The sequence below is a fragment of the Geotrypetes seraphini genome, chromosome 4 (assembly GCF_902459505.1).
Source record: "Geotrypetes seraphini chromosome 4, aGeoSer1.1, whole genome shotgun sequence".
Taxonomy (NCBI): Eukaryota; Metazoa; Chordata; class Amphibia; order Gymnophiona; family Dermophiidae; genus Geotrypetes; species Geotrypetes seraphini.
Window position 1 is genome coordinate 178296807 of NC_047087.1, and position 17180 is coordinate 178313986.

General features: G+C 45.9%; 1 protein-coding gene across 1 annotated transcript in view; it reads left to right on the forward strand.

The window, feature by feature from the left end:
• The window catches only part of CSNK2A2 (casein kinase 2 alpha 2), a 238713-nt gene that overhangs the window by 122728 nt on the left and 98805 nt on the right, over positions 1-17180 (forward strand). The window contains 3 exon segments of the mRNA XM_033940919.1: positions 10017-10076; positions 14756-14839; positions 15230-15340. Of these exon segments, the coding sequence (XP_033796810.1) occupies positions 10017-10076; positions 14756-14839; positions 15230-15340 (255 nt within the window).

The window sequence follows — 17180 nt, forward strand, 5'->3', positions numbered from 1 at the left end:
GCACGCGCTCCCACCCGCACCCGCATCCACGATCGGAGCAAGAGGGAGCCCAAGCCCTCTTGCCCGGCCGGCTCCCCGCCGCCCGATACATCCCCCCCCCCCGGCAGGACCACTCGCACCCCCACCCCGAAGGACCGCCGACTTCCCGACAATATCGGGCCAGAAGGGAGCCCAAACCCTCCTGGCCACGGCGACCCCCTAACCCCACCCCGCACTACATTACGGGCAGGAGGGATCCCAGGCCCTCCTGCCCTCGACGCAAACCCCCCTCCCCCCCAACGACCGTCCCCCCCCAAGAACCTCCGACCGCCCCCCCCAGCCGACCCGCGACCCCCCTGGCCGACCCCCACGACCCCCCACCCCCCTTCCCCGTACCTTTGGAAGTTGGCCGGACAGACGGGAGCCAAACCCGCCTGTCCGGCAGGCAGCCAACGAAGGAATGAGGCCGGATTGGCCCATCCGTCCTAAAGCTCCGCCTACTGGTGGGGCCTAAGGCGCGTGGGCCAATCAGAATAGGCCCTGGAGCCTTAGGTCCCACCTGGGGGCGCGGCCTGAGGCACATGGTCGGGTTGGGCCCATGTGCCTCAGGCCGCGCCCCCAGGTGGGACCTAAGGCTCCAGGGCCTATTCTGATTGGCCCACGCGCCTTAGGCCCCACCAGTAGGCGGAGCTTTAGGACGGATGGGCCAATCCGGCCTCATTCCTTCGTTGGCTGCCTGCCGGACAGGCGGGTTTGGCTCCCGTCTGTCCGGCCAACTTCCAAAGGTACGGGGAAGGGGGGGGGGGGGGTCGTGGGGGTCGGCCAGGGGGGTCGCGGGTCGGCTGGGGGACGGGCGGAGGTTCTTGGGGGGGGGGCGGTCGTTGGGGGGGGGAGGGGGGTTTGCGTCGAGGGCAGGAGGGCCTGGGATCCCTCCTGCCCGTAATGTAGTGCGGGGTGGGGTTAGGGGGTCGCCGTGGCCAGGAGGGTTTGGGCTCCCTTCTGGCCCAACTACCAAAGGTACGGGGAAGGGGGGTGGGGGCGTCGTGGGGGTCGCCAGGGGGGTCGCGGGTCGGCTGGGGGGGCGGTCGGAGGTTCTTGGGGGGGGCGGTCGTTGGGGGGGAGGGGGGTTTGCGTCGAGGGCAGGAGGGCCTGGGATCCCTCCTGCCCGTAATGTAGTGCGGGGTGGGGGTAGGGGGTCGCCGTGGCCAGGAGGGTTTGGGCTCCCTCCTGGCCCGATATTGTCGGGGAGTCGGCGGTCCTTCGGGGTGGGGGTGCGAATGGTCCTGCCGGGGGGGGGATGAATCGGACGTCGGGGGGGGGTGAACGGAGAGTCGGGACAGCGCACGGAGAGGCGGGGCAGTGCACGGAAGTCAGGGGGGTGAACGGAGAGTCGGGACAGCGCACGGAAAGTCAGGGCAGTGCACGGAAGTCAGGGGGGGTGAACGGAGAGTCGGGACAGCGCACGGAAAGTCAGGGCAGTGCATGGAAGTCAGGGGGGGGTGAACGGAGAGTCGGGACAGCGCACGGAGAGGCGGGGCAGTGCACGGAAGTCAGGGGGGGGGTGAACGGAGAGTCGGGACAGCGCACGGAGAGGCGGGGCAGTGCACGGAAGTCAGGGGGGGTGAACGGAGAGTCGGGACAGCGCACGGAGAGGCGGGGCAGTGCACGGAAGTCAGGGGGGTGAACGGAGAGTCGGGCAGCATGCGCGGTATAATCGTGAGCGCGTTATACCAAAGTTTTTGTGCTTATCATCGTGATTTCTGCGCGCTATACACGTGTGCGCGTTTTATACGGGTGCGTGTTATTTGCGTGAAAATACGGTACTTACCGTAACAGGTGTTATCCAGGGACAGTAGGCAGATATTCTCACAACCCACCTTCCCTGGTTGGCTTCTTAGCTGGCTTATCTAACTGAGAGATCACATGCCTATGTCAAGCGGGAAGGCACTCACGCATGCGCGGTGTGGGTTGATCCAAACTTTCTAAAACTTAAAGTTGCGATTCACTTTTCAAGTGTCTACTGGGTCTTTGTCGGTGACGTCACCCATGTGTGAGAATATCTGCTTGATGTCCCTGAATAACACCTGTTACGGTAAGTAACTGTGCTTTCCAGAACCAACTTAGAGTTTAAAGCACATGCGGCACCAGTGCTTGCACCGACTCACTCAGTACCGGCCCAGCTTCAGGGTACTGAACCTTGCTCTCCTAGTAAATATATATATCGTAGGGCATCCAGGTCCCACAGTACCGATCCTCACTCTTTTCTTCGTAAATCTAAAAGAGCTTTGACATCTCATGGTATTGGTTCTTATTCAAGATCTATATACTCTCAACGTCTAACTGTTCTTCATCATCTTCAACTGACCAGTACCGACATCACAGAAGACGTTCTTACCATCGTACTCCCCAGACCAAGAAGCGTCCATCGCATCTTCTTAAAACAGAATCTCCTGGAGTAGGGGATTTTGATTCAGATCTTTCATTTCATATTGATACTGATCTTTACCCCACGTTATCTGCTCCAGAGTCATATGGCATCCCCTCAGTTTCATCTCCTTCACCGCCCAGGTGTAGATCTCCTCCTAAAGGATTGTCTTTCACAAAGTTTATTAGGCAGATGGAGACAGCTTTGCCTGTTAAATTGGAGACAGACACTAAACCGAGAGTAGAGCTCCTTGAAGCATTGGATTTTGCTCTACCTCCTAAAGAACTCAAGTTGCCCCTTCATACTTTACTCAAGGAAGCTATGTTTAAGAATGGGAGACTCCTCACACACTTCCCCTTAGCTCCTAGGAAAATTGACTCCTTCTACAGAAACTACAGTCATGTCTGGCGTTTGATAAGCCATACCTGTGGCACCAGTCTTTGTTGGTTGTATCTACTCTTAAATAATCTTCCGATACACAAATGTATGCCAGTGCACTACCAGACATTGAATGTCACACCATGGATAATTTTGGGCACCACCTTTATCATAACTGTTGACTAGCAGAGTTCTCAGCTATAATTTCTTTGTCATTCTATCTTAAACAACTCATAAAGAGATTTGCTGATTTTGAACAGCATATTCCACCTGATCCTCTTCATGGTCCCGTGCCACCACCTGAACACTCACGAGATGTGCCCAAAGCCAGAAATTTCAATAGGACAAAGCCGAGAGTCCGAAAGCTCAGAGAATAAAGAATGTGAAAGCAAGATAAAATCAATACAGGTCAGTGACCCATGTACTCTAGAGACATGGGTAAAATCTTTCTCTAAGGGATGCAAGGCCCTCAAGGCATTCAACAGGTCCAATGATGCACAAAGTATAGAAACACTCATCTGAGGTTTTTGAGATTCTCTTCCCACCCCCTTCGATCGATCCCAAAAGGGATCGGCCACCTTATTAAAGTCTGCGCCCAACACCAAAGGTATGGCCCCATAAACCAGCAAAAGATCTGTCAGCCTATGAAAAAATCCTGCACCAGGATTATTTGGTAACAAAACGAGTCTCCCTAGCCCCGAGGAGGAAAACTGTGTGCAGGGGAAGAGACTGCCTGCACGAGCAATTGGAGTACAAAGGTACTCAATTAAAGTAATCCTAGTAAATAATTTATAAGGAGAGCCCTCAGTCACACAACCAACCTCCGACCTCGGAGGAAACGGCTGCCACTGGTTTGCACCTAGAAGGTGTCAACTGTGAAACATCCTAGGGCTCTCCTGTGAATTTTAGTGCTAAATAACTCAAGGGTGCTGTTGTGCAAACAAATCAAAAAAGTGCACTGCGAGCAGTCTCTTCCCCTGAACCAGGGGGGCAAAAGAACCAAGTGTCCAAATTCAATCTATTAAAGCCACAGGAAGATACTTAGCTTCTCTGGTGAGCAGTCAGTAAGTCGCCAAACGTCCAACGGAACTCCGTTTCGGGGGAGCACTCCCCCTTCCTCAGGAACGACTGACGCTGAGCAGGAGCCTGAAAATCAAAGGCAAGAGCAGATTGGCAATAGTAGAAAATGGCGCTTGAACCAGAACAGACGCCTCTGATTTAAACCTGCAGACCAGGGGGTGTGTTCGTATCAAATCACATGACCCGACCAGGTGCAGATTGAAAAAAAGTGAGAAACAGGCTTGATGATATACTGTTGATCACGAAGAATATGTCATGAAGGGAAGAAAAAGGAAAAAGAAAAAAGGTAACAATCAAAACATATGATACCATTCGATAAAGTCATTGTGTCCTGTAGGGATCAATGATTGAAGTTCATAAATCCAGTATTGTTCCCTCCTTTGCAAATGGGTGAGTTTATCACCCTGATAGTCTGTATAGATCTGTTCAATAACCACCCATCTCAGGTCATGAAACGCGTGTTCAAATTGTATACAGTGAGGTACCATCGGGGAAGTCATGGATCTGGTGTTAATCCGACTGCGGTGTTCTATCAAGCGAGTTCTAATAGCCCTTTGGGTACGTCCCACGTATATCATATCACATGGGCATATAATAATATATATAACCCACTTGGATGTACATGATGTGTCTGATCTGTGGACGTACTGTTTCTGGGTTCTTGGGTGCTCCCACATCGTACCTGTGATAGTAATAGAGCATATGTCACAATTGTTCCCACACTTGTCATGATGACCCCCCTGGTGGCTGCGAGTGCGTTCAGAAATGTATTTAGAATGAACTACGCGATCAGCGATATTCCTGGGACGAGAGTAGGCTATGCAGGGAAGATCCCGAAAATCAGGGTGAAGCTGGAGAATATGCCAATGGGACCTAATACTCCGGGCCACCTCATAGGCTTGATCAGAGAACGTTAACACACAAATGGTCTTAGCATCCGCGCATTGGGGGGCCTGAGAAAGTAACAGGGATCTATTGGCGAACAAGGCCCTATTGTAAGCTTGAGATAACACTTTATGAGGATATCCCCGTTCCCTGAATCGAGCATACAAAATTCGAGCTTGCCTACGGAACTCGCCCAGATCTGTGCAAAGTCTACGTACGCGTAGAAATTGACTGATAGGCACCGACTGCTTGAGTTTGGTGGGATGACAGCTGGTGTAGTCCAAATAGTTATTCACTTCCACGGATTTTCTATACAGAGTGGTAACTAGAATGTTGTTATTCTTCTGAACCCAAACGTCCAAAAAAGCAATTTTTTGATTATCAAAGGACATGGTAAATCTCAGGTTGGGGTCTAAGGTGTTAAGCCAGTCCAAAAAATACGGGAGCAATTCAGAAGGACCCGTCCAGACGCAAAACACGTCATCAATGAATCTGAGCCATGTTTTGATATATCGCTGCCATGCTGCTGGATATAAAAATTGTTCTTCGAACGCAGACACGTAGAGATTTGCAATACTGGGGGCCGCTGCGGTGCCCATTGCTACCCCGTGAGTCTGAAGAAAAAACGTGTTATAAAATTGGAAGTAATTCCGGTAAAGGACCAACTCAGCCAATTGGATAAGCAAATCTGCCCTGATTCTTTCGTGTTGGACCTCCTGCATGAACAGTCTAGATATTAATTCAAAGGCCGCGGATTGTGGAATATTGGAGTACAGGGACTCCAAATCAAAAGTCACCAGAACATCCGTGTCTTGTTATCAGTGAATTGCGAAATGATAGACAAAAAGTGTGTTGTGTCTTTAAGATAAGAGCTTGCCTTAACTACCAAAGGTTTCAAGAACCAATCGATAAACTTAGAGAGAGGTTCCAACACCGTGCCCCTGAGGGACACGATGGGTCTCCCCGGGGGAGGAGAAATATTTTTGTGAATTTTGGGGACGGTGTAGAAAATCGGACGACGGGGAGAGGTAAGCTTCAAAAATTTGGCCTCAGCTTTGGTAAGTTGGCCATCCATAAAGGCCACATCAACTATGGTGGCTATGGTGCTAACCAAAGCATCAGTGGGGTCCCCTGTCAATCTAGTGTAAAAACGAGAGTCAGCTAGCTGCCTGTTGATTTCCGTGGTGTATTGATGGTTACTCAAAACCACGATAGAGCCCCCCTTATCAGCCGGTTTAAAGATTCACTGAGTATTTTTTGGACTGGCTTAACACCTTAGACCCCAACCTGAGATTTACCATGTCCTTTGATAATCAAAAAATTGCTTTTTTGGACGTTTGGGTTCAGAAGAATAACAACATTCTAGTTACCACTCTGTATAGAAAATCCGTGGCAGTGAATAACTATTTGGACTACACCAGCTGTCATCCCACCAAACTCAAGCAGTCGGTGCCTATCAGTCAATTTCTACGCGTACGTAGACTTTGCACAGATCTGGGCGAGTTCCGTAGGCAAGCTCGAATTTTGTATGCTCGATTCAGGGAACGGGGATATCCTCATAAAGTGTTATCTCAAGCTTACAATAGGGCCTTGTTCGCCAATAGATCCCTGTTACTTTCTCAGGCCCCCCAATGCGCGGATGCTAAGACCATTTGTGTGTTAACGTTCTCTGATCAAGCCTATGAGGTGGCCCGGAGTATTAGGTCCCATTGGCATATTCTCCAGCTTCACCCTGATTTTCGGGATCTTCCCTGCATAGCCTACTCTCGTCCCAGGAATATCGCTGATCGCGTAGTTCATTCTAAATACATTTCTGAACGCACTCGCAGCCACCAGGGGGGTCATCATGACAAGTGTGGGAACAATTGTGACATATGCTCCATTACTATCACAGGTACGATGTGGGAGCACCCAAGAACCCAGAAACAGTACGTCCACAGATCAGACACATCATGTACATCCAAGTGGGTTATATATATTATTATATGCCCATGTGATATGATATACGTGGGACGTACCCAAAGGGCTATTAGAACTCGCTTGATAGAACACCGCAGTCGGATTAACACCAGATCCATGACTTCCCCGATGGTACCTCACTGTATACAATTTGAACACGCGTTTCATGACCTGAGATGGGTGGTTATTGAACAGATCTATACAGACTATCAGGGTGATAAACTCACCCATTTGCAAAGGAGGGAACAATACTGGATTTATGAACTTCAATCATTGATCCTTACAGGACACAATGACTTTATCGAATGGTATCATATGTTTTGATTGTTACCTTTTTTCTTTTTCCTTTTTCTTCCCTTCATGACATATTCTTCGTGATCAACAGTATATCATCAAGCCTGTTTCTCACTTTTTTTCAATCTGCACCTGGTCGGGTCATGTGATTTGATACGAACACACCCCCTGGTCTGCAGGTTTAAATCAGAGGCGTCTGTTCTGGTTCAAGCGCCATTTTCTACTATTGCCAATCTGCTCTTGCCTTTGATTTTCAGGCTCCTGCTCAGCGTCAGTCGTTCCTGAGGAAGGGGGAGTGCTCCCCCGAAACGGAGTCCCGTTGGACGTTTGGCGACTTACTGACTGCTCACCAGAGAAGCTAAGTATCTTCCTGTGGCTTTAATAGATTGAATTTGGACACTTGGTTCTTTTGCCCCCCTGGTTCAGGGGAAGAGACTGCCCGCAGTGCACTTTTTTGATTTGTTTGCACAACAGCACCCTTGAGTTATTTAGCACTAAAATTCACAGGAGAGCCCTAGGATGTTTCACAGTTGACACCTTCTAGGTGCAAACCAGTGGCAGCCGTTTCCTCCGAGGTCGGAGGTTGGTTGTGCGACTGAGGGCTCTCCTTATTTACTAGGATTACTTTAATTGAGTACCTTTGTACTCCAATTGCTCGTGCAGGCAGTCTCTTCCCCTGCACACAGTTTTCCTCCTCGGGGCTAGGGAGACTCGTTTTGTTACAGTTTTGTTAGCTCCCTATTTTTTCGGGTTGTTTTTGATTCCAGGATTATTTGGGGCATAAATGTTACACAGACTAAGTGGTTTAGAGTTCAAACTAACTGAAGCTATGATGTACCTACCTGCAAGATCTCTAAGAGATTGTAAACTGCTCTCAACTGCATAGTATATTCCCTTGCATTGTATCTTCGCTGTGTATGTACAGACTCTTGCATTGTAAACCGCTCTGAACTGTTTGTGATATTGCGGTATACAAAAATAAAGTTATTATTATTATTATCATCATATACCTCCAATTGCAAATGCTTTCCCACCAATAGAGCGACACCTGCCTTTTTTTCCTGAGCTGGGAAATCCAGGACTTCCCCCACTCACCAAGTGCACAATTTGGTATTCTCCACTGAAGTCAAATGTGTCTGCTGCAAAAAAGCAACATCAGCCTGATTTCGGCAGAACTGCTGGAGAATTCTCTGTCTCTTAATTGGCGAATGAATTCCCCCCCCACCCCCCAATTCCAAGAAATCAGCTTAAAGGACATAGAAGTGAAACCATACAAAGAACATATAAGCAAAGAACCCATCCATCATACAGAGGGGAGGTGTCCTAGCCTGCTCCCCCCCTCAAGCTCCTGTGAAAAGGAAGCCAGCACACATAGCCCAACAAGACCCCCCTCCTACCACCCCAGCCCTCCCCGAACCCTTCCCCCCGAACCCCTATTTCCTAATACCCCAGAGCACCTCACGAATGCCACTTCTGTGGGAGCCTAGGGGCCCTGCAGTGAAAAGAAAAAACACCCCAGCAAAGGTAAAGGTAACGGCCCGCAGAGGGATAACCCTGCACGGGACAACATGGGGGTGCTAATACCGTAACCCCCCTCCCCCGATAAACCACAAAAAAACGGAAGAACCTCTGGCCCAAAGTCCACATTGCTCCCTCAATGGCACCTGCCTAGAAGGTCAGAAAATTGGGCATCAGGCACCAAAAAGTACCACAAACAAAGTGGGAGCCCAGTAATCCACTCATAATAGAAGATGTCTGCAGAAAAGATCCAGGCAGCAACCACAAACAGGAGTCCCACCATTGCTTCCTTCCCGGAGCGGGCAAACACAGAACCCAGGAATTATGGCCAGCAAAGAAAATGTCAGGAGGAAAGTACACATCCTGTACCTCTGGTCTAGCTAGTCCGCAGATCCCAAAGCAAAACCATGCCAGACCAGTAAAGTCAGGGTTTTGGCAGAGTTAGTAAAAAGAAGCTCACCACTGCCACATCCTCAAAATAATGCGCAGCCCCTCTGTGAAAGATTTTCAGCCGAGCAGGATATATGAGGCTAAAGCACACTTTGTCCCAAAACATTTGAGAACACAAGGGTGAAAAAGCCCTCCTGGCTTGCTGAACCTTTGACAAATAATCCTGGAAACAGAGCACAGTCCGATTCTCATACTGTAGGGAGTTTCCTACTCTAAGCACCTGAAGCACTGCCATCTTATGTGCATAGTTAAGGACTTTGAAGATTACAATCCTGGGCCGCCCCGAGCTTCGTGCAGCTGGCCCAGCCGATGCGCTCGTTCGATGCAAATGGTTAAGTGTGAGTATCACAGATATGTTTCTCAAGGACTGTCCCCCGTACTCCTCACTATTCTGTTTTCTCTCCAGGGCTGAACATCTGCTTTGGTACAAACAGGGTTTGGAGAGCAACCCAGAGAGATGGGAGGTGGAGCAAAAGAATGCTAATGAGGTTCTCTACCAGAATTCTTAAGAGAAGGGATTGACTACTCACAGAATGAGGAATAATGTCAGGGAAATTATTGAGTACTTGAATAAATTCATGTAAACAGTTCTGAGCTCCTCTGGGAGAACAGTATAGAAATAAAATAAATAAATAAAGTGTCTTATCTACTAGAAAGGAGATTATCCAGGTAATTACTTTTCCTTGCTAGTTGATAGATCTGTTTTAGCCAGGGCATGGAGACATTCTTACCATTTATCCTACAATCGCTTGATAAGGTTTAGATGAGTTGCAAGATGGAAAAAATAATATCTGCACTGAAAAATTATAAGGTAAAATTTGATGAGGACTGGACTCCCTTTCTGCTTTGGAAAACAAATATGTAACTTATATTTTGGATTTGATTTGTGCCTCCTTTTGTTTTAGATATGACCTTAGTTTCTATTCTGTTTATTGTTCATGCTAAGTAATGTTATTGACTCAGATTGTTACTGAATAAAACTAAATTGAAATAAAATAAATTGTTTTACTGGAATAATAAATGTTCTATTTCTCTGGTTCTGTTTCAGCAACTCTACCAGATTCTCACTGATTTCGATATTCGTTTTTATATGTATGAACTTCTCAAGGTGAGAGCCAGGACATGACATTGGGAAAAGATGATGCATTGTTTCTGGGGATGTGGCTCCATGAGATCCTTGGTATTTTAATTACTACACAGTAAAGTTAGTGTAACTACCCTACTTTTTTCAGTCTGTTATTGTCCTTGTGGATCTTGGTTATGAAGCAGGGCATAATGCAATCGTGAGTCTAGACCACAGTGCAGCTCTAATTTGAGCTTCTAATAAATTTTCTCTGCCAGCCTGTGTGCATAATACAAATGGGCAGCAATATCCACATTGCCCTAAGAAGTGTCTCTACAAGAAAGATATGTTTAAATGTAAAACAGCCTTAATATAAATCTTGGAAAACCTAATACAGGTACTTATCAACTTACGACCGCAATTGGTTCCGACTGACAGGTCGTAAGTTGATTAGGACGTAAGTCGGCCCATGTTAAATTAAGGCATTGCGAAGACTGGGTAATGATATTTTAATCATCTTAAAGCAATCTGTTAACATTTTCTTTCTTTCTAAGTCAAACTACATTACAGTTGTAGAAAAACATACAAAAATAAGAAATACAGTACAGCAAAGTACATTTAATTCCTGGCATCACTGGTGCTTGGCTGCGGGTTGTCGATATCTCCTTCATTAGGCGATGCTGCAGACAGGGTGATGGGTAGAGTTGCTCTTTTCATGAACATAGTGAGCTTCTTCTGAATTGTTTGCTTTTTTTTTTTTTCTTCATAAATTTCGCAATAAGGACGAAATGTCGCGTGCCATCCATTCAATCTTCGCAAATCATTCAGTGTTTGGGTCCATGTCTTCAAAATGGGTGAGGAGTTTATTCAGTAGAGATAAACCTTCTGACAATCCCTTTGTGGTGAACATGAGTTGTGGCGCCTCATCCTCTTGGTCTTTCTCTTAATTCTCTTATTTTTTCTTCCGCCACTCTTTCTTCTAATCCTATCAGCTCTTCATTCATAAGTTCCCCTGATTCCCGGTCTAGCAACTCCTCAGCATCTTCCATTTCACATTCCAATGAAAGGTCTTTTGACAGTTTCACTATTTCTTCACGAATCTCATCAAGTTCTTGTTCACTGTTAAGTCCAGCAAAGGTATTCACATAGCGCTTAACACACTTTTTCCATACACCATTCATTCACTTTTCCATCATTGAGTCCCACGCAGTAGCAAGATTTTTTATACACTTAAGAATGTTATACTGTTTCCAATAGTCACGTAGTGATAGTTCAGGATTGGCTTCTATAGCAGCTATGGCTTGGACGAAAGTGGTTCTGAGATAGTTTGCCTTCAAAGTAGCAATCGCTCTTTGATCCATCGGTTGAATAATTGGTGTAGTGTTTGGGGGCAAAAATAACACTTTCATATTGGGATAGAGGTCAGCTAAGTGATGTGGATGTCCAGGCGCATTATCGAGCAACAGTAAAATTTTGAAGGGGATTTCTCTCTCCAAACAATACTCAGGCACTTGAGGAATAAAGCAATTACTGTACCAGTCCTCAAATAGAAACATAGAAAAAAAGCGGCAGAAAAGGGCTATAGCCCCCCAAGTCTGCCCATTCCAAGTATCCCCCCCCCCCTGTATTTACTCCCTTAAAGAACCCACGTGAGTATCCCATTTTCTCTTAAAATCCGTCACGCTGCTGGCCTTTATCACCTGGAGTGGGAGTTTGTTCCAATGATCCACCACTCTTTCGGTGAAGAAGTACTTCCTGGAGTCGCCATGAAACTTCCCTCCCCTGATTTTCAGCGGATGCCCTCTGGTGGTCGAGGGTCCCATGAGCCAGAAGATATCATCTTCTGACTCAATGCGTCCCGTGATGTACTTGTACGTTTCAATCATATCTCCCCGTTCCCTTCTTTCCTCAAGTGAGTACAGCCGCAACTTCTTCAGTCTTTCTTCATACGTGAGATCCTTGAGCCCCATGACCATCCTGGTGGCCGTTCGCTGAACCGACTCGATCCTCAGCACGTCCTTTCGGTAGTGTGGTCTCCAAAACTGAACACAGTACTCTAAGCGAGGCCTCACCATGGCTCTGTACAACGGCATCACAACTTCAGGTCTCCTGCTGACGAAACCTCTGCGTATACACCCCATCATTTGTCTTGCCCTGGAGGAAGCCTTCTCCACCTGATTGGCCACCTTCATGTCCTCGCTAATGATCACCCCTAGATCGCGTGCCGCCGTGGTCCTAACCAAGGTCTCACCATTTAGTACATAAGCTCTATGCGGGTTTCTCTTGCCCAGGTGCATTATCTTGCATTTTTTTGCATTGAAGCCTAGCTGCCAAGTGTTTGACCATTGTTCCAGTAGCAGTAGGTCGTGTGTCATATTATCAGGTAATAAGCATCTGCCTACTATGTTGCAAAGTTTGGCGTCGTCGGCGAACAGTGATACCCTTCCTCTAAGTCCTTGCGTCATATCTCTTATTAATAAGTTGAATAGAATCGGGCCCAGGACCGATCCCTGCGGCACTCCACTGATCACGTCCGATGCTTCGGATGGGGTACCGTTTACCACCACCCTCTGAAGTCTGCCGCTCAGCCAATCCCCAATCCATGTAGTTAGAGTGTCTCCTAATCCTATCGATTTCAGCTTGTTCAGTAATCTTCGATGGTTCATCCAAGCATTATGGCTTGATCTATAATAAACTGGCAAAGTGTGCTTGTTCACATTCTTAAATGCACGTGAATTTTCAGAATGGTAAATTGAGGGCTTCAGCTTGAACCCCTTGATATTCCTTCCAAGCAGTAGAGTGAGTCTATCCTTGTGTGCTTTAAATCCCGGCATGCTTTTGGCTTCTTTGTGGATGTAAGTGCATACTGGCATCTGCTTCCAATATAACCCTGTTTCATCCCCATTAAAAATTTGCTCTGCGTGGTAACCCTCAACCTTGATTATTTCTTCTGAACTATCAACAAATTTATTAGCTCCTTCCTCATCTGCACTCGCTGCTTCTCCAGTCACCCGAGCATTATGCAACTGGAATCTATTTTTAAACCTCTTAAACCAACCAGTACTTTCCACAAATTCTTGACTGTAGTCTTCTCCGGCGCGTTCCTTTAAAGTCCCAAACAGACTTCTAGCCTTCGACTGTACTGTAAAGAGGTTTAACGGCGTCCACTTTTGAATCTGATCTTCCATCCAAATGTTTAACAATTTCTCCATTTCATGGATGGGCCCGGTACGTTGCTTTATAATCACTGTTGACCGCAAAGGTGCAGAACCGTTCTCAGTTTCACGAATTCTATTTTTGTCCTTTATAATAGTCGACACAGTAGAATGTGATAACTTTATATCACATGCGATCGCATTCACTTTCTTTCCTCCTTCATACTGTTTTATTATCATTTTTGTATCTATCTATGGCCTTTCTTTTCTTTTTGGAAGGCTGAGAAGTGGACAAAGACAATTTCCTCTTGGTAGTCATGTTTAGGGTACGAAATCGCCAAAACCACGAAGTATTAACTCACGTGAGGCAACACCCCTGCATATGTTATTACTTTGCGTAGCGAGACTTGGGAGAGTGGAAGACATGTCGTAAAGTTGAACAGTCGTAACTTGCATAGGTCGTAAGTCGATGAGTACCTGTATATGCAGCATGGAAAAGAATTCTTGAAAGACATTGAATTGATCTTTTGATCATTTTACCAGGTCCCCTGTTCAGCCCAACTAGAGAATACTCAATACAGTGCTGCACCCCCCCCCCCCCTTCCAGTGGCTATGCTGCTGCTTTTAGGTTGGATACTTTATGGATAATTTAGAACCGAGAATCTTGTTGGTCATCTAATCTGTTTGTATATAGCTGAGCATGAGACAGATTGTCTACTTACTTTGATGAATGCTATATGTAAACCAAAAAAAAAGGCATTTTTTTTTCCTATTTACATCAGGAGGCAGTAGTAATTGCCACATCTTCAGTAAATTTTTCAAAATGTTTAATATATTTTTAACTGTAAATTTAAGAGTTTATTTTTCCAGAGTTGGGGAAAATAGAAACCAAGATCTCATGTAATGTATTGCTGTTTATCAACCCTAACACAAACTTTTCATCTTCTGGTACAGAGTATTCTTTAAACATATTTTTATTTATTTGAAAATCTTTTTATTAGAATATCAAAGTATTCAAAATTAACATAAACAAGATAGCAATATAGCAAAAGAACAGATATCGGAATTATCCAAACAAGGTCTTGGATCTGTACTCTTATAATCCCAAATGCTCAGTATTAATGATTAAACAGAGAAACCAAACCCCCCTCCCCCTCATCCCCCTATCCAAGAGCATGTGTGGTACTCTTGGGATCAATGGACTTTCCTTGAAATTTTTCCAAAACTTGACTATGAGCCTTAGGAGACAGCAACTGTATGTATGGATTTCAAAGTGATAAAGAGACATTTTTGGATCTTTGGAGAATATCTAGCCCCATTTGATTCCCACAACATTAAAGCCTAATGCTTTTTTCTCAAATAACCAAAATGTTGGTGGGGAAGGTTTAAACAAAATTTTAAAGTTATCACCTCTTCTTTTAAAAGAGAACACATGTCTAGACACTCCTTAAATTATCTAAGTTGATATGTCTAACTTTTGTTATCTCATTCCCTCTGGCTCATATCCTTGATGTTGATAATAAAGTATATTCTGTGCATTTGTGCTAACTTGTAAACTGTGTCCTCCAGGCTCTAGATTACTGTCACAGTATGGGAATCATGCACAGAGATGTCAAACCCCACAATGTCATGATAGACCATCAGCAAAAAAAGGTAAATGAAAGAGAAGAGTTCATAAATGTGAATGAGGAGCACAAGGCCAGGGTTGCAGAGAATCTAAGACTGAGAGGAGAGAAATAGAAAGCATGGCAGGAAGGGGAAGACCTAAAAGGTGAGGGAGAGAGGGCAATCAATAACGCAGAAGGCTTCTCAAGAAGATATAGGCTTTTAAGACATGTAGGCAACAAAATATTAGGAGTTTAGGAATTGTTGGCAGTGAAAGATCTTTGTGTCGCTTGCAAATATGGCTTAATTTATAGAAATAACACATTTCAATGTATTTGTGTAAGAAAATGTGCAAACCACCCTAATGTCCTGATTTTTTTTTTCCTCTTGCTTGTTTCCTTTATCTTCCTTCCACCCCCCCTCTCCGGCCCTGAACAGCTGCGACTCATAGACTGGGGGCTGGCAGAATTCTATCATCCAGCTCAAGAATACAATGTCCGTGTAGCATCCAGGTATTTCAAGGGCCCAGAACTCCTCGTGGATTACCAGGTAAGATTGGACATCAGTTAATTTTGAATTTAGGCAGGATAAAGCCAAGAGCTATTGTTGGTTTATATGGATTTTTTTTTTTTTTTTTAACAACCAACCCTTTTAATATTCTATCCAGTTTTAAGATGTTCATGTGTTCTCTGCTATTTTCTGTGCAAAACACCTTTAGCAGTATGAAACTACCTTGTTTCCCTGAAAATAAGACACTGTCATATGTTAATTTTGGGCCCAAAAATGGCACTAGGTCTTATTTTCGGGTAGGTCTTTTTTTTCATGTACAATGATCATCTTTCTCTTCCTCTCTTCCACCCCAACTCTTCCTATTTCCTTTTTCTCCCCCACATGTGCAGCATCTTTCCTCCCCTCTCACCCATCCCCTTGTGCAGTATCTTTCTATCCCTCCCTCCCTTACATCTCCCTGTGCAGCAGAACCCTTGCAGCTTCTATCCCTCCCTTCCTTCCATCCTCCTGTGCAGCATCATTCTATCCCTCCCATCCCTGCTGCAGACGCGCACCCCCCCTTCCCCCACTGAACCTTTCATTGCCTCCTCCCATGCAAACCCCAACCACGAGTCAAAATACCTGGAAACAAACGGCAGTATCGGCAGCACAGGCTGGATCGCGGCCTGCCCTTCTCACGTCTGGGGGTTCTTCTGCCGCATCACTGGTGATGTCATCAGCAACGCAGCATGGAACGGCCGGGCGTGAGAAGGGCAGGCTGCGATCCAGCCTGTACTGCCGTTTGTTTCCAGGTATTTTGGCTCGCAGTCGGGGTTCGCATGGGAGGGAGAGATGGAAGGGTTGGCAGGGGGCGGGAGGAAGTGCTGCTGCCAGCAACTAGGGCTTATTTTCGGGGGTAGGGCTTATATTAAGACCTACCCTGAAAATCATGCTAGGGCTTATTTTCGGGGTAGGTCTTATTTTCAGGGAAACATGGTAATTGCATAAGCTAAATTTGTTCAGACGTGCTGTATCCAAAGCAGCCTGAGTTAAGTAAGCCCTCTAGCAGAATGTGAATGAGTTGACCTCAAAATTGGGTGTTGATTAATTCTTGCTTTTAAGAAATATTTTGCCATTACTGGTTTCAGTTTTAAGAGAATTGTAGTCAATTATTGTTGAGGGGGAAAACAAGATGGCATTTGCATGTAAGGTAGATTTGCTTAATAGTGTTCGATACTTAAGGGTTTCCACATGGCCCAATTTTTTCTTTATCTGATTATCTTAGAAATAGAGGTCTAGTGCAAAAGGAACATGAGTCTTGACAAATTTCATTTTTTGTCCCTAATTTAGCAATCATGACCCGTGAGTTTTTGCAGAAGGAATCATTTACAGCTTTTCAACTCCGCCTCCTTATGTCAATGGGCAATCCCCACCTCCTCAGTTTTTCCTTCTGCAAGTGAATCGGGGTGTCTTTCTTCTGATTTGCAATTGATTTTATTATTTTGGGGTTTTAATCCGAAGTGTGATTATTTACAGTGCCTTAGAGGTTCCCAGAATTTCTGGGACAGCTATGCTTGGGAGGAGATACTGCCTCTAGTTCAGAGGGCTGTAGCTATGGGGATAACACTTTAGCAGGGAAACTACCTAGCTGACCTACACTAACACTTAGGATAGCTCGGCGTGCATTTCCCTGAGAGCTCGGCTCACCTCTGATTTATCAACTTCAGCAAAGCGTTTGACAGCGTCCCACACCGCAGGCTGCTGAACAAGATGAATTCTATGGGATTAGGACAGACTCTAACTGCATGGGTTAAGGATTGGCTTAGTGGCAGACTTCAGAGGGTGGTGGTCAACGGTACCCTTTCTAAAATGTCAGAGGTGACCAGCGGAGTACCACAGG